General features: G+C 43.8%; 1 protein-coding gene across 1 annotated transcript in view; it reads right to left on the reverse strand.

Annotated features, from left to right (window-relative positions):
- The window catches only part of ADAMTS16 (ADAM metallopeptidase with thrombospondin type 1 motif 16), a 104,013-nt gene that overhangs the window by 41,300 nt on the left and 39,862 nt on the right, over nt 1–22,851 (reverse strand). The window contains exons 9-12 of the mRNA XM_063130001.1: nt 22,468–22,605; nt 18,158–18,311; nt 16,427–16,522; nt 5,767–5,915 (exon numbers count right to left, since the gene is read on the reverse strand). Of these exons, the coding sequence (XP_062986071.1) occupies nt 5,767–5,915; nt 16,427–16,522; nt 18,158–18,311; nt 22,468–22,605 (537 nt within the window). The remainder of the gene's footprint in view (nt 1–5,766; nt 5,916–16,426; nt 16,523–18,157; nt 18,312–22,467; nt 22,606–22,851) is intronic.

Here is a 22,851-nt window from a genome sequence, read left to right on the forward strand (position 1 = left end):
TTCCTTGAAACGAGGCAAAGAATCCAACCAATAATTTGGGCTGGTTGTATCTAAAATTCTATGACAATATTACAGTTCCACCAAACGTGCAACAACAACTGAATCAGTGTTCTATATTTGATATTTGCAACAATCAAATCTATACTAGTTAGGAACGATAGAAAGATCCTACCAACAGCCTATCCAGAAGGTTCCCATAGCTGATGCTATTGAAAGTCACCAAGAGATTAAGGAGAAGGAGTAGGACCACATTCCTCTTACCTTTCATCCAACAAGACAATGAAGGCAGTCACAATACCAAAATGGGCTGGAAATGAGAATGAAATGGATCCAGATAATCAGCCTCATCCATGGCTGCCTGAAGTTGCATGGCTACCACCTGCTTGAGCACCTTTTCTACGAATGGGATATTCACAACTGTTTTATAGTTATTAACATCCTCTGGAGGCAGGGAGGGTTTCTTTATGATGTAGCCCCACAATTGCCTCCTTCAAGCTGGCTGGGACTGCTCTATCCCACAAGAAACAGTTACCTAGGGAGGTGGTGGGCTCTCCCACACTAGAGGCCTTCAAGAGGCAGCTGGACAAGCATCTGTCAGGGATGCTTTAGGGTGGATTCCTGCATTGAGCAGGGGGTTGGACTTGATGGCCTTGTAGGCCCCTTCCAACTCTGCTATTCTATGATTCTATGTAGGCATTCATTATCTCCTAGATCCATGTGGTCAATCTCCTCCTGCTAGATATTATTAGTCACGAAGGGTAAGTGGTTGGCAGACACCCGAATAAGCAAATGTTCTGGTCCCCAGAACCACCAACCAAAGCACTGTATAGCGTTGGATGGGATGGGGTGGGCACCAGCAAAGAAATATGCAACAGAAGTGGTCATAATATGGCAATTATTTCACTTGAGAATGAATAAATTCTACAGGGGTGCAAAAATCCAGACGTCCAGTTGCCACTGACAGCTAAAAAATAAATTAGGTATGTTGACTAATATCTGGGCGGCTGAAGAGGGTAGGCAACCAGTTTCTTACCCTCCTAAGTATGCTACCATTTATAGGACCTGTCTGCTGCCTCCTCTTAGGACCAAACTAGCACTGACATTAAATACATCTTTGTATTTAATGTAAACTTTTTTAAAAAAAATGTAGGGGGGTGGAGGTGGGGGACTTTATCAGGAGCATTGAAAACAGGGAGGTTTAACCCTTTCCTCCTCTGCTGTGGTCTAGATGAAATCTGCTCCCCCAAAGCTGCTATTTGCATTGGGAGGAAAACACCATTGGAGGATTTCCCATCAATGCAAATAACAGCTTTGAAGGAGCAGTGTTTGAGAAGATTGCAGAAGGGGAGGAAAGGGTTAAAATCCTCCCCTTTTACTCCAATCCCAATAATTATCAGCCTCCACCAAGTACCTTCCATTTGCATTTTTTTAAAAAAATGCAAAGACAAAGTTAATTATGTCAAAGTGGAAAGACATAAAATAGACTATATCTCTAGTTTGGTCCTCATTCCCTTTGTCTCTTTAGGGGGGTGCATCTACTCTCTATTAACTCTGTAGTGGTGCTCTGTTGTTTAAATGACACAGCCACCAACTCGCAGGCACATCGAGGTTTTACCTTCGAAACGGTGCTGTTTCATTTTGTGCTTTTACTGCATCGTATCCATCTGCTCCAATGCCACCATGTTGTTTCTCCCATCTGTCAGTGGTGGCTTCAGTTTGGGGGCATTCCTGGGGGGTGGTTCCCAGTGCAGGGTAAGCCCGGGAACGCAGGGCTTTGGGCAGGCTTGACAAGCAGGACAGTTCCCTCCTGCCATCTAGATTTAGCATTCCCGCTCTGCAGCAGTGATGCTGCGGGGTTTTGGGGGAAGCAGTTGCAAAGCAGCATCATATAGACAGAGACAAAGTCATTCCTTCCCCAACTCATCTAGCTCCATCATCTCCCTTACAGTGCTGTCAAGCAGCGGTGAAGGTGGGTTAGCACCACAGACCAGTATGCACCAACGAGAAAAAACACACTTAGGCCATAGCTAAGGTTTATCCTTGGATCGTCCAGGGGTCAAACCTGTTCATCTAGGTGACACACAGGGGATCCAGTGCTCAGGCAGGGGCGAACCCTGGAGGATCCCAGGATAAACCTTAGGTCTAGCTGTGGCCTTAGAAAACTCTGTAGTTTTGGTCGCCGGACCCAAATAAGGATATTGTAGAGTTGGAAAAGGGAAACTAAAATGATCAAACGGCTGGAGGAGCTTTCCTATGAGGAATGGTTACAACATCTGGGACTTTGAAAGAAGGTGAATAAGGGAAGACTTGATAGAGGTGTACAAAATTATGTATGGTGTAGTGAAAATGGATAGGGAGACATTTCTCTCTCTCATAATACTAGAACTTGGGGTCATTCCATGAAGTTGTTTGCTGGGAGATTGAGGACAGATAAAAGAAAGTCTTTCTTCACACAGCACACAGTTAAACTACGGAATTCGCTACCACAAGATGTAGCCATGGCCACCAATTTGGATGGCTTTAAAAGAGAGTTGGACAAATTCATGAAGGATAAGGCTATCAATGGCTATTGGTCCTGATGGCTAAATGTCATCTCCGGTATCAGAGGCAGTATGCTGATGGATACCATTTGCTGGGGAACATGGGCAGGAGGGTGCTCTTGCCCTCATGACCTGTTTGTGGTTTGATTGTGGACTCCTGGATGGCCAATGGGTGAATAGAATGATGGACTAGATGGACTCTTAGGACATAGCTAGACCTAAGGTTTATCCCTGGATCGTCCAGGGGTCAAAAGTGTTCATCTAGGTGACACACAGGGGATCCAGTGCTCAGGCAAGGGCGAACCCTGGAGGATCCCAGGATAAACCTCAGGTCTAGCTGTGGCCTTGGTCTGATCTAGCATGGCTGTTATATTCTTATGAGAACAGGATCCCTCCCCCTATGTGGTTCCTAGAAAATTCTGGTGTTGCCTAACTTGCAGACATTTTTATGCACCCTGCATCTGTTTAATCACACTTGCTGATTACATAGAAAGGCATTATATTTCAAGAAACAGACTGTAAACAAGATCAAACCAAAAACAAATTAAAGATTAAAAATATTGCCTGTGTCAGAGCTAAGGTCAACATGGAAAGGCTCCATAACTATGTTAATAAAGTTTAAGGATGTGTATATTCCAGAGCTAAATATGCTTCATGACTTGGTGGAGAGTGTATTAAGGCTCTTAAAATATTCTTCTTTGTGCCAAGGGAAGGTCAAATGATAAGCTTGGGGAACTGCAATTATGCATACCATATTATATTCTACATTTACCCCCTAGTGAGTAGACATCCTCCAGCTGCTGCTATTACTTCACATGTACGATACTTTGTGTTGGTGAAACTGGTTAAGTGACATTGAGAAAATTCCTTTTCTAATCTAATAGGGCAATCAGTTGGAGGATATAGGCAAGGCCTGCCAGCTTCCTTACAGACATTCTTGAGCACTAGATCACCCTTTTCAAAACCACCTCTTCCATCATGTCTAAGGCCTGGTCTACACATTCAGCAGAAAGTGGTAGTCAAATCTTGAGGTGGGTGGAATGGCCTGCACCACTCAAGGTATACTCAGCTGAGTGAGTACACAGCTAAGTAAAAGCAGAATAAAACAAATCCTCCCAAGACTCCACAGAGCTGGCTAGGCTACCAAATTTGTCCTTGACGTGCTTATATTCAAGTTGTGGGGAATGTTTTATGTGGGGTAACAGCAAAATTGCATCCTCCATCTGCAACTGGAAGGAGTATAGTCCATTCTACTTTTTCAGGACTCTATTTCAAGTATGTATATGTGTGTGTGTGTGTGTGTGTGTGTGTGTGTGTGTATTACATTTATATCCCTAAAAGTCAAGTAAGTTGCACTTTGGATATGGCCATATACTTTTGTGTGTTCAATAATAAACATATGTGCTTATCATAATTGGTCAATCAAAAGCAGCACAGGTGTTTCTCTCTAGATTTTCCATGGTTCCAGAAAATAAGAAGTTGAACCTGACCATTACACTTTAAAGGGTTTATAAGATATCATGTAACGGAATCACTATTTCAGAGTTTCCTTTGAATGCTAATGAAATTATTAAATGTGTCTTCCATAGAGTGCATTTTCATGATGAGCAACACTGCTGTTGATTTGCACAAAGAAAAGCCGGAAAGTATTCTAAATACATCTGAGTGAAATGTTTGTTGAGCAATAACAAATCATGCCCAGTGTGATGCAATGGTTAGAATGTTGGGCACAGGTCACAGGAAGCCCAGGTTCACTTACTGAGTGACCTTAGGCCAGTCACTATCTCTCAGCTTAAGCCACCTCACAGAGTTGCTGTGAAGATAAAGCGATGAGTCCATTATTCTCCCCAGAGAAAGGGTGGGATATATAAAATGTTCTTTTTTTCTTCTTAAACAAAGACACTTTGCAGAATTGGTCAAGAGTTCACTGAAATCTCATGTATGCGGGGAATTTCATTCCCTCAAACATTCAAAATATTATTTGTTCATTTGTATATCTGTACCATGCCCTTCCTCCAAGGAGTTCAAACGGACAGACTGCTATGTAATGGACGCTGTTAACTTGGATGTCCCATATCTAAATTTGACACTCTTGCGCCTGTCATTGAACATATAAAGTTGTCAAACTACCTAGCCCAGTGGCAACAACCCAAGATATTTTACTGCCTGAGGCAAAGGACAAGATGGTGCTCCCCTCCATTCAACATAAAAGGTCCAGCTGCGGTTGAATCTTACTTCAACAATAGCAGGCTAATACAGAGAATGCAGGACAGGCTGTGTGGCATACAGCTCTGCCCTCCAAGAGATGGGAATGGCTGGGGAACTCAGGAGGAACAGCCAAGGAGCTGCCACTGCTGCCACCCAGCATCTGCCACCTGAAGAGGCTGCCTAATGGTAGGGCTGGCCCTGTAACCCAGTGTTGTCTAATCCAAAGGGGAGTGCCTTTAAATGGTCTCAGATGACTTTCCCAACCTTGCGACTTGTGATCCTTTTAATTGGCAAAGTTAAACTAGACTGGACTGAAACTAGAATGTTATGAATGTGCTCCACTACTGTGCCATGCAGAAACGTATCACACTTGCTCTCAAAAGTGGGTAACTGAGTGTTGCGACTTTCAATGTTTGTTATATGGAATTGTGGAATGATCTCCCCGATGAGGCTCGCCTGGCGCCAACATTGTTATCTTTTCGGCGCCAGGTCAAGACTTTTCTCTTCTCCCAGGCATTTAACAGCATATGTAGAGCTTTTAACTGACCCAGAAGAGTTGTTTTAAATGGATAATATCTAATCTATTTTTATGCTTTTTATGGTTTTAAATTTTGTATATAGGTTTTTAATGTTCAGTGTTTTAATCTTTGTAAACTGCACAGAGAACTTCGGCTATGTGGCAGTATATAAGTGTGATTAATAATACATAATAATAAGCAAGGAGATGCATCCAGTGCATATCTTTTGTGAAGCATGCTATTTTGCCCTTAGTTGCTGATACAAGACATTAACTATAACACAATACAAGGACAATTATGCCTGTTTTTGGCAACATATAGCTCATGAATGGACTACTTGTGGCCTTCCAGATGTTTTGGCTTACTGCTCCCATCTGCCCTAGTCAGCACAGCCAGTGGTGAGGGATGATGGGAGTTGTAGGCCAAAACATCTGCAGAACCACAGGTTGCCCACCCTTTCGTCCAGGGCATTTAGGCTTGGAAAAGACATTCTGAGTCACCTTGGATTAGTACAGTTTCGTTCTCGATGAGATATGCCACCTCCACAGGTTCTGGAACATGCTGACCACCTGGACCACTCTGACCAATGCCCATGGGTTGGCTTGGGCCCTTCATCACCATACTTCACACATTGGCCACCACGACACCACTGCAACATACAATGTGTTGGCAGCTTAGACCTTTTGTTTGCACATTATTTTGCACTTTCAAAACACAATTCATTTAAAATGAAATATTGCAATACTGCACCAGTGCATTAACATATTTTGCTTAGTATTAATATTCTAAAGATATTCACAGAGATTCTCCCTCATTATGAAGGAAGTATGGTCTTAGTTAGGTTATGCAAACTGCCTAACCACACAACCAGAAACGATACTTAATACTTCCTTGACTTCTCAAAACTGCTTTTTATAACTACAGTATATTATATATTTATTTACTTTGATTGGTATTTTTATGACACCTTTCCAACAAAAGACCTCCAAAGTGGCTCTGTGAGGTGAGGGCAACATAGATCTAGGGTTGGGTACGGTGACCATATGAAAAGGAATGGTTATATTCTTGTTGAAACAGGTTTCCTGCATTAGAGGCTGAGGAGAGGTTATTAAGAAAGAAAATGTTGTGTTTAGAAACATGTATGAGTCTCTATTTTAGAGTGACCAGATACAAAAGAGGGCAGGGCTCCTGTACCTTTAACAGTTGTATAGAAAAAGGAAATTCAGCAAGTGTCACTTGTATGCATGCAGCACCCGGTGAAATTCCCTCTTCATCACAACAGTTAAAGCTGCAGTTAAAGCTGCAAGAGCCCTACCCTCTTCTGTATCTGGTCACTCTAAAATAGAGTCTCATACATTATTATTATTATTATTATTTATTTATATAGCACCATCAATGTACATGGTGCTGTACAGAGTTAAACAGTAAATAGCAAGACTCTGCCGCATAGGCTTACAATCTAATAAAATCATAGTAAAACAATAAGGAGGGGAAGAGAATGCAAACAGGCACAGGGTAGGGTAAGCAGGCACAGGGTAGGGTAAAACTAACAGTAGAAAGTCTGCACAACATCAAGTTTTAAAAGCTTTAGGAAAAAGAAAAGTTTTTAGTTGAGCTTTAAAAGCTGCGATTGAACTTGTAGTTCTCAAATGTTCTGGAAGAGCGTTCCAGGCGTAAGGGGCAGCAGAAGAAAATGGACGGAGCCGAGCAAGGGAAGTAGAGGCCCTTGGGCAGGCGAGAAACATGGCATCAGAGGAGCGAAGAGCACGAGCGGGGCAATAGTGTTTCTAAACACAACATTTTCTTTCTTAATAACTTCTCCCCAGCCTCTAATGCAGGAAACCTGTTTCAACAAGAATATAGCCATTCATCTAACACTATATCAGGTATTTTTAAACAATGTATTTGCTAAAATTCAGGGCTCATCTTAGGCTGATCATTTGCTTTTAGAGGGACTTTTCAAAATACCTTCTTCACAGTTTGGGCGGTGGTGGCCAAATCCATCTACAGCAGCAGGCCCTGCACCCACTCTACTCTCATTCTATCACAAATCTGCAACATGCATGTAAACATATTACCACTATGTGACTAAACATACATTGGGTGGAAGGAGGAGTGTGAATTGAACGCTCTTTCATGCAAATACAAGAAAATCCAAATATGAACACACAACTTAGCTGCTATTAATACAGCCCTGGAGAGTGAGGGAGTGTGTGTATTTGTGTGTGTGTGTATGTGTGTCTGTAAAAAAGTATTCAAAGTGGCACCCATGAAATGTAAAGTTAAAAACACTGCGCACCTTCAAATCAGGTACATCATAAAAAATACAGAATGTGCAGTTGTGAGAATTTCTTCACATTCAGAAATCCTGCTATGGTTGAGCTACAGATAAAGGTGTTAGATGTTTTCTGTTTAGATGTGCTCCCTTTTCTCCGAGACACCTGGACTATGTGATAAACTACTGTCTGTCCAAGGTCACATCGCTTTTCCAGGAGACAAAACAACCAAGATTGCATTTCTTTTCGGTGTCTCCCAGCCTTCAATTGGGATCTTAATACAATGTCCTGACTGCGTGGTTTTCCTATGCTTGGCCTCAAAATGACCACACACACACGCAAATATTTATCAAGGGTGAGTGTGGATCTTAGTTTTATATGTTGTATATGGTAATAATTGGAATGTAAATACTGCATCAACCTATGGCCTAATTTGATGTTCTGTGGTATATGTGGCTGCTGCATCACCTCTGGTAACATTCAGTAAAAATGTGGTATTGGATGTGGCATCACATCCAGAACTTCCTTGCTTCCTGCAAATGGGAGCCAATGAAATAAAGAGTGGGTAGAGATATACAGTTGTGTATTCCCTGCCCCCCACTCAAGATGCTACCAGGAATGTGCAGGAGTTGGGAAGACGTACAGGGAAGACGTGTGACACAGAATAATTCCAGAGATAGGGTTGGTGGCCAAGCTATCTTTTGAGGAAGAGGAAGAAGAAGAAATCAAAAGAACATCACCCCCACTTTCACAGCCCATGAATGGGGCAGTGGCAATGGGGCAGCATTTTCAGTTCAGCACTCCTGCCATCACAATTGGAACGTATTCCACCCTCTTTCTTAGCCTTAGCTTAAGGTTTATCCTGGGATCATCCCGGGGTCATCCGTGTTCATGTAAATGACACACAGGATATCCCGGGAGCAGTCATGGACGACCCCGGGACGACCCTGGGACAAACCTTAGGTCTAGCTAAGGCCTAAGCATGGTAATACTGGTGTTAAGCACACATTCTTTGCTTGAAATCAAATGCTGTGGAATGTATGCAAAAACAAACAAACAAATAAAAAACAACTCACCACACACACACACCAGCTTCCACCACACTTTAGAACAGAAGTGCACAATCTGTTGCAGCTCAAGGGCGAAATGCCATTTTGGAGAAGCTCTGGGGGGGGGGCACATTCCAATGGTGGGCGGAGCCAAGGGCAAAAGGGGTGTGTCCAGCACAGAGAACACCAGCATATTTTAACTTGTCTCACTGCCGGTAACTAAGCCTTAGGAGAGGGATTTCAAGCTTTTAGCATGGGGAAAAAAACTGCACAAATGCCATGAAAAGGGGGTGGGTCCTGGGGAAGAGGGTGTGGCTTTGTGGGAACCCCAGAGGGCCAGTCTGGACCCCCAAGGGGATGGCTTTGGCCTAAGGTTCTGCAATCCTGCTTTAGACTGTCTGCCTGTCTTCACCCTATGTTAGGAATTATATAAAGCAATTACCATTCCTTTTAAAGTGTCTTTAAGTGCTTTTCAAAATAAAGGGATGGAAAGACCTGCACATGTACATTCATTTTCCTTTGGTGTCCTGTGTGCCCTGGTTAGCCACTAAACAAGCTGAATGTTCAAGTTATTCTGGTTAAAGTATTCCAGGCTTTAGATCATGGTTAAAAAAGGCTCTTGCTGTCACTGTCTTGCTTCGTTGACATCTGTAATTTATGATCCTTTTTTTTTTTAAAGCTTAGTCAGCAATGAATCAGAGTTCAAAAGGAAAGCTAAATCTTAGGAAGGATGGCTGTCTGCAGCATTAGACTGCACCATTCCTCTCAAATCCCATGAATAAAATAGAAGGCAACATGATGGTTATGGAAATATGGGCTTGCTCCAGGACTGACTGCCTTTGGCTGTTCAGGTCCTTTTGTCCAGTGACCTGCAGATTTGTCTTGTTAATTTCTGAGCTCCCTGGAGCAGTGTGGTTGCTATTATTCAATGGCCGAATAATATGTGCAGCAGCTTTTGTGGAAGGAGAGCCTTCCCATTTTTAAGGCGGGAGGAGGCATAGATTGCTTCCCATTTCCATCCCCATGGGTGCTTGTTTGGTCCATTTCTATGAAAATGGCACACACCAAAGAGGGGCAAGAAACCTGCAAAATTTCAGAAGGAGAGGTGCAGAGGCTGGGAGTAATGATGAATGGAAATTCAAGTCTTTTTCTTTTTGGTTTCTTTGCTGCTCACTTGGCACCAAAATCATAGCATGTGCAGGAGGACACCGGGGGATGGATATAAAGCAGGAATGCCCCCCCCACTGCCTCCATCACAGCCCCAAACTTTAATTTTTTAAAAAGAAACAAAATGGCACCTCATAGCCACTACCAGTAAAATGGTCACTTTTAAACAAGATAAATTTAATCCTTTACTGCTGCAGAACATTTGTTTTGTTTCATATATATAAATAGAGAGAGGGAGAGAGAATTTTGGTGGCAAACTGGAAACAGTGCAGCCTGCAGTGTATGTGGTGTGTGTGTGTGTGTATGTATTTGGGTAGGAAAAAAATGGCTCCTAGACCTCCTGCAGCTGCTTACCCCTGATGCTGAGCATATAGGCCATAGCTAGACCTAAGGTTTATCCCTGGATCGTCTATGGGCGAACCCTGGATGATCCCAGGATAAACCTTAGGTCTAGCTGTGGCCATAGTGGCAAAAGCAGAAGGTCTTAAACATCCAGCATTTTCCAAGCAAGCACCCAAGGCTACACACTCACAGGTTCCACTGACTCGTCTGAAATTCTTCTAACATTCTTGCTCTTGGGAGAGAGAACTAGCAAAACACACTGAGCACAGGAACAATCCTGTGATATATTCTTTTAATATCCCTCCCCCCAAAGCACTGTGATTGGAGAGCCCTATTAAAACCATTCATTGTGTTGAGCTGTCAGTCACAAAACTCCACCCCCTCCTCTCCCCACACGGATACTTTCCTTATATAGAGAGATTGTGAAGAAATGTGTCAATTTGTGCAGAAACACTCTCTGTGTTTCTCCAAATTACAGATGAATCTTTTGAAGGGTTCCTATTCCAATTCAGTGTGTTTTGGAGGAGTCCTGCTTTTATTTGGACTTCTCCTAAATCTATTTGAATCAGCACCGATTCAAATCCCAGATCTGATGTACAAATCCAATGCTGACATCCTTTTTACAATTTTGTCTATATTTTATCATATAATATTATAATAACCATGCAGTCAAAGGGGAAAGAATAAATTGAAGCTAATATCTGGTAATGAATTATCCAACATAATTTAATACGTAGACATCAATCTTCAAGAAAAAAGTAATAGTTCTATACTATTTATACAGTCATTTTTTCCATAATACAGATTAGCTGTAATAGAAAATTGCTATTGATTCATCTGCCTTCTGTGAATCTTACAAGGTTTATTCCTTCAATTCACTTGACTATTTCCCAACATATCACAATCTCCAAATCTTTCCTATTTCAGTTGCAGCTGTTATTGTTTGAAACCATTTCTGTATCCAGTTTCCTAAGAATATATCTGGATAACTAAAAAGTAACACTGAGGGTGCAATCCAATACCCCTGGGAATAAGTCCCACTGAACTCAATGGGGCTTAGTTCTTCTGAGTAGACATGTATGTAGGATTCCACTGTAAAGGGTTCTGAGGCAGTTGATAATAAATGGAACTGAAGATTATCTGTATAACCTGGTTCCAAAGCTTATACACACTGTTCTTATGTTCTTACTGCACATTGCTAGTAAGAACATAAGAACCACCCTGCTGGCTTAGACCAAACGCCTTTCTAGCACAGCATCTTCTCTCTCACACTGGCAAACCAGATGCCTACAGGCAGCCCACAAGTAGGACATGAACTCAGTAGCACCCTCTTACTCATGTTTTCCAGCAACTGATACTGAGGTCTTTGCTAGATCTACCTGGTAATCCGTGCGGGAGGAGGGGCGAGCCCGTGGTGCAGCTACTGCGGGCTCTCGCTCCAATCCACATGTCAGATGCGATGGGCTAAAGGAAAGCCCCATCGCGTCCGCCTTTTTGTTCTCAATTAAAGGGCCGGATGCGCACGAACGCTTGTGCGCTTAGGTATTTTTTTTTTTAAAAAAAAAATTCTCCCCAATCTCCCCACCCTGCCGTGATGGCCACATCCGCCGCTTTTCCCGGCTACTCGTGAGTAATTGCAGTAGCCGGGAAAAGCGGTGGAATGGGCTACACACTCACGGTCTCGCGCTGCATACAGGGCCAAAAGTGGTGCCTGTTATCCCAGGGCCGGAGTCACCCCGGGCTAACCCATGGTCTAGGAAAAACCTGAGACACACTACCCTGACACTGGGGGTATTATATCACGACTGGTGATGGATAGCCATAGCCTTATCCTCCATGAATTTGTAAAATCCCTTTGAAATCCATTTAAGCTAGTGGCCATTCCTACATCTTGATGTAGAGAGTTCAATAGTTTATCTCTCTGCTGAATAAAGTCTATGACGGTTCCCTTTGCTCTTTTTTACAGATGTATAATGGGTGTAATCTGCAGCCCACTGCATGGTGGTTCCTTCACTCATCCATGAAACTAAGTGGTTTGCTTCTGAAATAAAACAAATGCCCTTCATTTCAAAGCTGCAAAAGGGAAGCCACTACACAGGCAGGCATATGATAAGCTCCAGGCAGGAAGATGTGTTAAAGTCTCAGCAGAATGTAACTACTTATCTAGTGGGTTTTCATAGGGTGACCATATGAAAAGGAGGACAGGGCTCTTGTATCTTTAACAGTAATGTAGAAAAGGGAATTTCAGAAGGTGTCAATTGAAGAGGGTGAAATTCCCTCTTCATCACAACAGTTAAAGCTGCAGAAGCCCTGCCCTCTTTTGTATCTGGCCACTCTACTATAGCTAGTGTAGCTTTAACTGTTGTGAAGAGGGAAATTCACCCACTTCAATTGACACCTGCTGAAATTCCCTTTCCTACATTACTGTTAAAGATGCAAGAGCCCTGTCCTCCTTTTCATATGGTCACCCTAGTTTTCACAAACACACTTCCCCCTAAATTTTAAGTCCACCACTAAGAACACAGGTCTGAAGGGGGTACCAATATCATGGTACTAAATAGCTGCCCCATACTGCAAATCCACTCTCCTAAAGTGTGTATATCTGAGGCCTTCGTACACATCAGGAAAAGTGGATAATACTGACATATATTGGAGAAATAGAGCAGTGGTCACCTGCTTTGCTTCCAGGCCTAGCTTGTCTGTATTCATTAGTCATAATATATAACTCATATGTGCATTCATGCAAGCCTGCCAAATCAGGAGTCGGGATTGCAGGGGTTTTTGCCCCCATGTGCTTATATATCAGTCCATGTGCAAATGTCAGCTAGGCCAGTAGGGGAAGGAGGTGGAGGTGAGCCATGACAGATACAAAGGGAATCCATTGGTTTTACCTACATGGCCTTATAAGGCTCATTTCCATAGGACATAAGAGCATTTAACTTAGCTTCACCTTAATACATAACATACAAGATTGACCAAACTTTCAGAAAGCTTGTTATTAACCCAGTTCAGTCACAAAATCCCTTCATGTAGCACATGTGGGATGATCCAGAGATGACATTCCATGCAGAGAAGCTGGCTTCTGTGTGAGCATATATCAGATGCAAACTGGAACGGGGATGTTGTCTAGTACTGTTAATGTGTGCATTCAGAAGCACACTCAGATGACGATGCACATGCAGTCGTGCATCCCTTTGAAGGCAACACAGTTTTGATAGGCAACATCTGGATTTGGATGTGCATTCAGATACATGCAGAAGCCTGCTTCTGTATGTGGATCACCTTTTTCTGGATCAGAGCACTGGTGCTTAAAACCTTATATTTCAAAGGAACTACCACTGTCATCTCTTCAGATTTTCTGTTATCGTTAATGGATTAATCAAGATGGCAACCCCCTCATACTTATGAGAATGACTTATGGCAAGTGACACTTTAGAAATAGTAAATGGGAGTAAAGAAAGCAAACAGACTGTATATACTATCTGATTTATAGATGAAGTAATCTGTTGGAGATTAATTGTTCCTGTCTGTTATTCTTGGACAAAAATACACAGACACCACTTCTCTTGGGACTGTCAGTCAGGATTACACCCCATTTAACCTAAAAGCACATGTCGGCTTTGATGTGAAGAGCTTAAATTGTGTCTGTCTGCATTCATCTTGACATGTGTCTTGTGTATGATATCCTTAAAATCTAGTCTGGAGTCAAATGACTCAACAGTTTGGTTTGGAAAAAGAGCCTGATATGATATTTCTTTCTTTCTTTCTTCCTTCCTGGGGCTATTTTTCTTCAAAATCACCACTAAAGAAACAATGATGATGGTTTAAATACATTCTATAACCCCCCTTTATTATAAATTCCAGGGTGGTGTACAACATTAATTAAAACAGCAATTAAAACAGAAATAAAATTCACAATAATCTAACTATAGTCTAACTAGGCTAGGCATTAAAATCACCATCAGTGCTGGCATCTGTCATTCTGTAGCGGGGAGAGAATATCAAAGGCAGGACACCACGACCAAATGGCAACCCCCAGATGCCATCAGATGTATATATGCAGGTGACAGACCAATCAGGAGGCCTTGATCTGTAAATCTCAATGAACAGACAAATTGATGGGGTAGAAGGCGTTCCCCTCAGGGAACGTGATCCCAAGTTGTTAAGGGATGTATATGTTAATAACATCACCTTGAACCTGACTCACGAACATACTGGCAGCCAGTACAGTTCTGAGAAAAAGGGCAACATGGTAATTGGTTCCATTGTCGTACTGCTCTTACAGTCAGGAAGTTTTTCCTGATGTCCAGCCGGAATCTGGCTTCCTTTATTTTGAGCCCATTGTTCCATGTCCTGCACTCTGGGAGGATCGAGAAGAGATCCTGGCCCTCCTCTGTGTGACAACTTTTCAAGTGTTTGAAGAGTTCTGTCATCTCTCCCCTCAGCCTTCTCTTCTAAAGGCTAAACATGTCCAGTTCTTTCAGTCTCTCCTCATAAGGCTTTGTTTCCAGACCCCTGACCATCCTCGTTGCCTTCCTCTGAACACGCTCCAGCTTGTCTGCGTCCTTCTTAAAGTGTGGAGCCCAGAACTGGACGCAATACTCAAGATGAGGCCTAAGTAGTGCTGAACAGAGGGGAAACAGTACTTCACGTGATTTGGAAGCTATACTTCTATTAATGCAGCCCAAAATAGCATTTGCTTTTTTTGCAGCTACATCACACTGTTGGCTCATATTCAGCTTGTGATCTACGACAATTACAAGTTCTTTCTCGCTTGAAGTATTGCTGAGCCAAGTATCCCCCATCTTGTAACTGTGCATTTGGTTTCTATTTCCTAGATGTAGAATTCGGCATTTATCCCTATTAAATTTCATTCTGTTGTTTTCAGCCCAGCACTCCAGCCTATCAAGACCACTTTGAAGTTTGTTCCTGTCTTCCAGGGTATTAGAGATCCTACCCAGTTTTGTGTCATCTGCAAATCTGAGAAGCATTCCCTGCACCTCCTCATCCAAGTCATTAATAAAAATGTGGAAGAGCACCAGGCCCTGTGGTACCCCACTTGTTACTTCTCCACAGTTTGAGAAAGTACCATTGATAAGCACTCCTTGAGCCTGATTCTGTAGCCAACTGTGGATGCACCTAATAGTTATTCTATCAAACCCACTTTTAACTAGTTTGCTGATCAGAATGTCATGTGGTACTTTGCCAAAAGCTTTGTTGAAGTCAAGATATATTATGCTCAGCATTCCCACAGTCCACAAGGGAGGTTACCTGATCAAAGAATGAGATCAGATTAGTCTGGCAGGATTTGTTCTTGACAAATCCATGCTGGCTTCTTGTAATCACTGCATTGTTTTCAATGTGCTTACAGAATTACTTTTTATAATCTGCTCCAAATTTTTCCCAGGGATGGATGTAAGACTGACTGGTCTGTAGTTCCCAGGTTCTTCCTTTTTGCCCTTTTTGAAGATAGGGACGACGTTAGCCCTCCTCCAGTCATCCAGCACTTTACCCGTCTTCCATGATTTTTCAAAGATAATAGACAGTGATTTTGAGAGTTTTTCTGCCAGCTCTTTTATTACTCTAGGATGCAGTACATCAGGCCCTGGAGATCTGAACTTGTTCAAAGAAATTAGGTGTTCCTTAACCATTTGTTTATCAATCTCAAACTGCAATCCTGATCCTTCAGCTTGTACTTCACTTTTGCCGGGGTGGGTGGGTCATAAACCTGCTTTTGGGAGAAGACTGAGCCAAAGTAGAAATGGAGCATTTTGGACTTTTCTTTGTCATCTGATATTAATTTGCCATCCTCATTGAGCAGCTGATCCACCATTTCTTTCCTCTGTCTTGTATTATGCACATACCTGAAGCTGTTTTGTTGCTTTTAGCATTCCTCGCTAGCCTCAGCTAGCCTCTTTCATGTAAAGATAATATGAGGCCATGGAATTGGTCACGTATTATCTTTACATGAAATGTGAAATGCCATCAGTAAGGTGGGAGAAAAGCAAGGATGCCTCTAGTTTGCAACAGCACATATGATCTCCATAATACTCTTTATCGACAAGTAAGAAACCCAGAGGCAATAAGTTCTTTCAAGAATATATCTTTACATGCAAGATCGATCTTTCTGTAATAAATTGTCAATGGAGGTTTCCTAATAAAGTCAGAAAAAAAGTATATCTACAGTCAACGTATTACTTTAAATGGGTCTTGTCACTAAGAGATATCAAATGGTCCTGTCTTCTTTGTAAATTGTATTTGTATAAGCATTTAAAATTTGGTTTACTCCCAATCCAGCCCCACTTATTCAAAAAACCCGTTCTTACCATGTCATAACCACACATTGTACCTTCTGCAGCTGGCATAAATTTGGTTTCACATTTTCTGCCAACCCGATGACACCACAGGGCTTTGCAAATATCCTATTTGGAGGGGACGGGGGGAACAGTAATAAACGGAAGCATAACATTAGGAATGATTTCCAGATATATCCACAGTTATAACTAAAAATGGCCAAAAGAAAGCAAAAATCTTGCTCTTTCCAGGTGATGCGTTACATTCACATTAGAGCATTTTTTGAATACTATGTTGATCAAAGAACAGCACTGAGAGCCAGTGGACCCATTGACAATAATATGATTTTGGAATACATAACTTTCACTGAATCACATACCATGACTCAGTTCAGAAGACATACTAAGCCACAGCGGTTAAGCATTTTGAGCTAAATATTATGGCTTAGCATGTTGTGGGAACCATTCCTAACCATGGTGGCTACATAACCACGGTTTAAACATATTCACTAAACATTTACTGCAAAAGGATTAGAGGCCTAACCATGGCTTAGAGTGTCATCTGAACAGGCCCTATGTGGAGGCAAATATCATTGAAATCAGTGGGGTTTTTGTTCAAATAATGTATTTAAGATCAACATGCCAATTTATTTAAATGGTTAAATCCAAGCCAAGCAGCTCTTCTCTGGGTTCCTCTGCCATCTGAGGTCCAGAAGATGGTTAATAGGAAAGGTAGGGTGACCATATGGAAAGGAGGACAGGGTTCCTGTATCTTTAACATTTGTATTGAAAAGGGAATTTCAGCAGGTTTCATTTGTATATATGGAGAACCTGGTGAAATCCCCTCTTCATCACAACAGTTAAAGCTGCAGGTGCCCTGCCCTCTTTTAAATCTGGTCACTCTAGTATAGCTCCTGCAGCTTTAACTGTTGTGAGGAAGAGGGAAATTCACCAGGTTCTCCATATATACAAATGACATCTGCTGAAATTCCCTTTTCTATGCATTGGACATGGCGGGCGGAGAGGGGGGGGGGGATCGGACATGGCGGGCAGGTGGCGGGGGGATCGGACATAGTGGGCGGGTGCGCGGGGGATCGGACATGGCTGGCGGGTGCGCAGGCGGGGGATTGGACATGGCGGGCAGGCCGGGCGTCATCAGACATCGCGGGGGGGGGGGGGAATTGGGGGCAGGGGGATTGGGGAACCATTTTTTTTTTAAAAAAAAATACCCTAACCTACCTTTACCGTTGATGTGCTCCTGAGCACATGGCCCCTTTAAGGTGAAAAAAAATGGCTGACGCGACGAGGCTTTCCTTTACCCCGTCATGTGTTACGTGTAGACAGGAGCGACAGCCCATGCTACTTCTAGCACGGGCTGGCCCCTCTACAGGCCCAGATTCCCAGGTAGGTCTAGCAAGGCCCTTAGACTACAATTCCCGTCATTCCCCGCCAACCTACTGGCTGTGACTGATGGGAGTGGAAATCCAAAACATCTGGAGGGCACCAGGTTGGGCAAGGCAGTACTACAGAGTTGGACTTGGAGTGGGGAGATCTGGGCTCGAAATCCTGGCTTGAGCATGGATGCTTGAGCATGGTGACAATGGCCAAGAGACTACCTCTCTGCTGAACCTACCTTACAGAGCTGTGAAGACAAAATGGGTGCACATGTGTATGGGGCGAGGGTATTATAACCCATGTGCATTGTCCTGAGGCACTTGGATTGCAGGCAGGATAAAAACGAATTTAAACACAACAGCTTCTCACCTTTTTAAAGTCCATCATGCACAGCTTGGCTTTCTCTCCAAACTGCCACTTGCACTGAGTGGCTGCATCATACAGCTCTCCGGGAAGCTTCTCTGGATATTTGTATTCATGCACAGGCTTAGGCTGGTCAGCAAGACACAAGGACTGAGCTGAGCTGCAAGAAACCCAGACAAGGTATCTCTGGATACGTCAAATACAGTTTTAAAAGGGCCCCTTCCCTGCCGCTAGTCAGTTTTGAAACAAGACAGTTCTGAGACAATCATCCTGGACACGTTTTGAAGAGGCACAGGTGGAAGATTCTTTTTACAGCACCTCCATAGGTTGAAAAAAACTAGGTCTGTCTATGATGGAAGGCGAGGAGATAGTACAGTTGCTGAAGGATCATGAGCTGACTTTTTTGTGAGCTGACAGCTATTGCTGCAGACATCTTTGCTGGTGAACCACCAGATCTGACCAACACTGCTTGAAATGAGATACCATGGTGCAGGCCCCTGTTCTCCAGAAGAGACTGCATACTAGAGAAGCCAGTTACCCCCAGGCCGTCAGAACAACATTGAAGAGCAAACTGCATGTTCCAGTCCAACTGCATCCTTTGCCAAAAGCAAAGCCCTTGTCTTGGAGGTTACCCTAAAAATGCTGTGAGTAGAACATATGGGAGCAACTGTGCCCCAGGAGAACCAGGAATAGAAGTCAACAGACAGAGATTTACAGGGGATAGCCTTGATTTTGGGGTAAAAATGTCTTGGGGCTTTGCTAGACCTACCGCCAAATCCGGGTGGGAGGAGCGGCGAGCCTGTGCTACTTGCCTTGCTAGACGTGGACGCAATGCGGGAAAGCAAAGCCCCGTCGCATCCGCCATTTTTAAAATCTTTTTAAAGGGGCTGGACACATGAATGCTCCTGCGCGTAGGTAAAGCCCTTTAAAAACCAAAAAACCTTCTCCCTGCTTTCCCCTCCCTGGCCATGTGTCCCCCCCTCTCCCGCCGGGTTCGTTTCCCCCCCATCCCCGCCAGCTCCACTGCCCACCCGCCAGACACCTTCCCCACTGCCTCCGATCTCCCCCACCTCCCCCAGGCTCTGGCGCTTGTCCCGGCTACTCACGAGTAAGCACGGTAGCCGGGAAAAGCGGCGGAACGAGCAGTCTCGGGCTCAGCCAGAGGCCGCGGGTAATACCGGGCCAAAAGAGGTTCCGGTTAGCCCAGGCTGAAGGAGGTTTCAGCCCTGCCTGAACCCAGGATCCCCTGTGCGTCATCTGGATGCACAGGGCTGGCCCAGGGCTCGTACCGGGCTACCTCATCATCTAGCAAGGCCCTTGGACTTGTGCAGGATCATTGCTTTTGTCTGATAAAGTACCCAGTTTTCATGAGCTCCTTTATCTGCATTAAATTAAATTTATTTCTTTTTGTTACAACTTCAGGCATGTAAGAAAGGAAGCATTTATGCACATGTGCAGTATGGATGTGCAGTATGGGGTCCCAGGTTTCCTGAGTGGGACTAACTTTAGCAAAACTAAAGTAACCCCTAAAGCAGCTGTCCTCATACTGGTGCCTACCAGATGTTCCATACTACAACATGCGGCTGGCTGGGAATGATGGGAGTTGATGTCCAACACAACTGGAAGGCACAAAGTTGGGGAGGCTTCCCATGACCCTTGAATTGAATGGCGTGGTTCTGAATTAATGCAGTAGTCACACAGCCTTGAATCGAACTACAGCCTACTGTCATGCAACACAACTAGAAATATCTCATTCTGACACCAGGCTCAAAGTTTGGAGGACGTACCAAGTCAGTTACATAAGGAGGTTGTGGGCTCTCCCACACTAGAGGCCTTCAAGAGGCAGCTGGACAACCATCTGTCAGGGATGCTTTAGGGTGGATTCCTGCATTGAGCAGGGGGTTGGACTCGATGGCCTTGTAGGCCCCTTCCAACTCTGCTATTCTATGATTCTTCCTGGACTGAGATATATGCATTGTAAGTGTCCATTGTAACCAGGCTCTAATGTGCATGTTTGGCTTTTTTAAAAAATCTGCCAGAGCCTCAGCATATATGACATTACCAGCTGAGAATGTGCAGAGGGCTAAACTGTGCCTAGCTCAGTAATGAACTTCACTTTGAACTTTTTAAAAATGCTGGCAATAGCTGATGTTTCACAACTTTCCATTTGGATTAAATAATACCAGACATTGACCTTACATCTGGTCGCCTTCAATTTTATGCAGCTGAAAAACAAAATTAATATATCTTGGGGATGTCAGACACGTGAGACGATGTTTCTAACATTAACTCGCACTTCTAAAATAAGGACCACCACACAGGCATCACTAAATGGGATGAGGTCTTTTCCTATTAATATAAGAAATGATAGGGTAACATGGTCAATGCTATTATGGTGGTTGGAAGAAATTTAGCACAGCCTAGCTAATGGCCGGATTCTGTGTAAAGCCACTTAACATCTGTAACCCAACACAGAAAAACAAAGCAGCTAGAGAACACCAGAGTTGCTCGTACTGCCAGGTTGCTCACTGGGCACCCGTGTCTTCATTTATGAATGCTGGAAACTCCCATTATGACATGCGCCGTCATCAATCAGTGAGAGCAAATGTGGTGTAGTGGTGAGGGCGTCAGACTAAGGCCTTTGCTAGATGAGGGTTTAGCCCGGGCTGATACCCGGGCTCACCCCTGTATGTCCAGATGATGCACAGGGGATCCCAGGGTCAACCCAGGGTCAACCCTCCCTTGGCCAGGGATAACCAGCACCGGTTGTGGCCCGGTATTTCCGCAGCCCCGTTCTGCGGCTTTTCCTAGCTACGCGGCTTACAAGCGAGTAGCCGGGAGAAGCCGTGCCCATCGGGCTGGGGGGGGAAATCGCGAGCAGGGGAGAGAGATTGGGGCCAAGTGGGGGAATCGTGGGGGGGGGAAAGATCGGGGCCAGGGAGGGAAGATCGGAGCCAGCGGGAGAGATGGGGGGGAAGAGCGGAGCTGGGGGGTGGGGGAGATCGTGGCCGGGGCGGGAGGGAGATCGTGGCTGGGAAGGAAGATTGGGGGCAGGGGGGGAGTGGGGAAACCTTTTCTTAAAAACAACTTACCTGAGCGGTCCTGCGCTCCGGTCCCTTTAAAACTTTAAAAAAATGGCGGACGCAACGGGGCTTCCTTCCCCTCCACACGCCCGGATTAACAGGTACGTCTAGCAAAGCCCTAAGACTGGAGAAGCCTGGGATCAAGTTTTCCCTTAGCTGTGAAGGTCACTGGTCCATCATGATCCCTCAGTCTAACATACCTCCCATGGTTGTTGTGATAATAAAATGTCTACACATAGTGTGTGTGTGTGTGTGTGTGGGTCTATGTGGCTATAAAAGGTTCCCTGCTGCAGATGTGCACATGGAAGGTGACAGAGGGGGCAGAGCTAGAATGTTTAACGTATTATAGCAGAAAATCCATAATTCGTTACATAGTTCACTATCCTTCAATCTGACTGGGCAGTACAGGGATACATGTCAAAGCCTGTCTTCTGCCATTTATTCACAAGAGGATCTCTCAACACACAGCTCGTCACACAGGAAGCCATAGTGGAGCCACCTTGCTCTTGACTGTGCAAATGGCCTGCCATAGAAAGAGAATTATCCTGTGGCAACCAGAAGAGCCACTGGGATTGACAAGGATTAATGCCAGGTCTAGGACTGGGGTGGTGGGTGGTGGCTTGAGCAAAGCATCTTGAGTGAACACACAATAGAGAGGATCAAAAACAGCCATAGAAAAAAAAAACAAGAACAAATAAGGCAGCTGCACAAATAGATATGGTTCCCAAGGAGTCCGTGGAAACTCTTTATCATGGGAAATGTAATGCTTATTAAAAAAAACTTGCTTTGGACAACTTTTTTACTCCAGTCCAGACTGGAAAGGTTGTCCCAAGCTGTTGTTTTTTCCAGAAAGGATTAAATTTCCTTTGATAAAGAGTTTTCTCAAAACATCTTAAGTGGATTCCAGCATTCTGGAGAAAGCATAATGTGAAAACCAAGAGTTCTCCCACATTGCCTCTGATTTTCTGGGTGCTCCATACAAATAGAGATTGAAAGCGCTGCTGAGAAGGTGAGCCCTTTGCAGGTCTCAGGGCCACAGCAAATGCTTGATCTCCCCGCCCTTTGCAGCCAGTCCTGGTTGTGATCTGAGAATGTTCTCTATCTGTTCTGGCACACTGAGCCACAGGCAGTTTAAATCATGAGCATTTTCTGTTCTGGGAAGGGAGGCAAAAGTAACATTTTCAGCCATGAAGCTATTTCACTTGGATACAATCACTTCTTCAGTATGCATACCTCAGGAATTTGTAGAGATACTGACGACTACAAGTGGACCAGGAGAAGACCCCATTGTGTCCCGCCAGTGTGGGCGACATGATGTTACCTTCGGACTTTTTGCAAATATTTCCCTCTCCGTCATGGACCATGCCAAAGCTGTAAGAGGCAAAATGATCATTTGTATTCTGTCTTTGTAAATGCTGCCTTTTAATGCCCACACTCTGACTTGTGCAGGAATAAGAAGAATCTCAGCAACAGTAGAATCTTCAATACACTCATTGGTGTATTGAATTTTTAAATCTCAGTGTATTCTAGAAACACTTTAGATTTATCAGTAGTTTTCAGGGTCCCTTTTAGAAAACTCCCTTTGAATAATTCTATCCAATAGATTGCTTCAAATTC

The sequence above is a fragment of the Elgaria multicarinata genome, chromosome 7 (genome assembly GCF_023053635.1).
Source record: "Elgaria multicarinata webbii isolate HBS135686 ecotype San Diego chromosome 7, rElgMul1.1.pri, whole genome shotgun sequence".
NCBI lineage: Eukaryota > Metazoa > Chordata > Lepidosauria > Squamata > Anguidae > Elgaria > Elgaria multicarinata.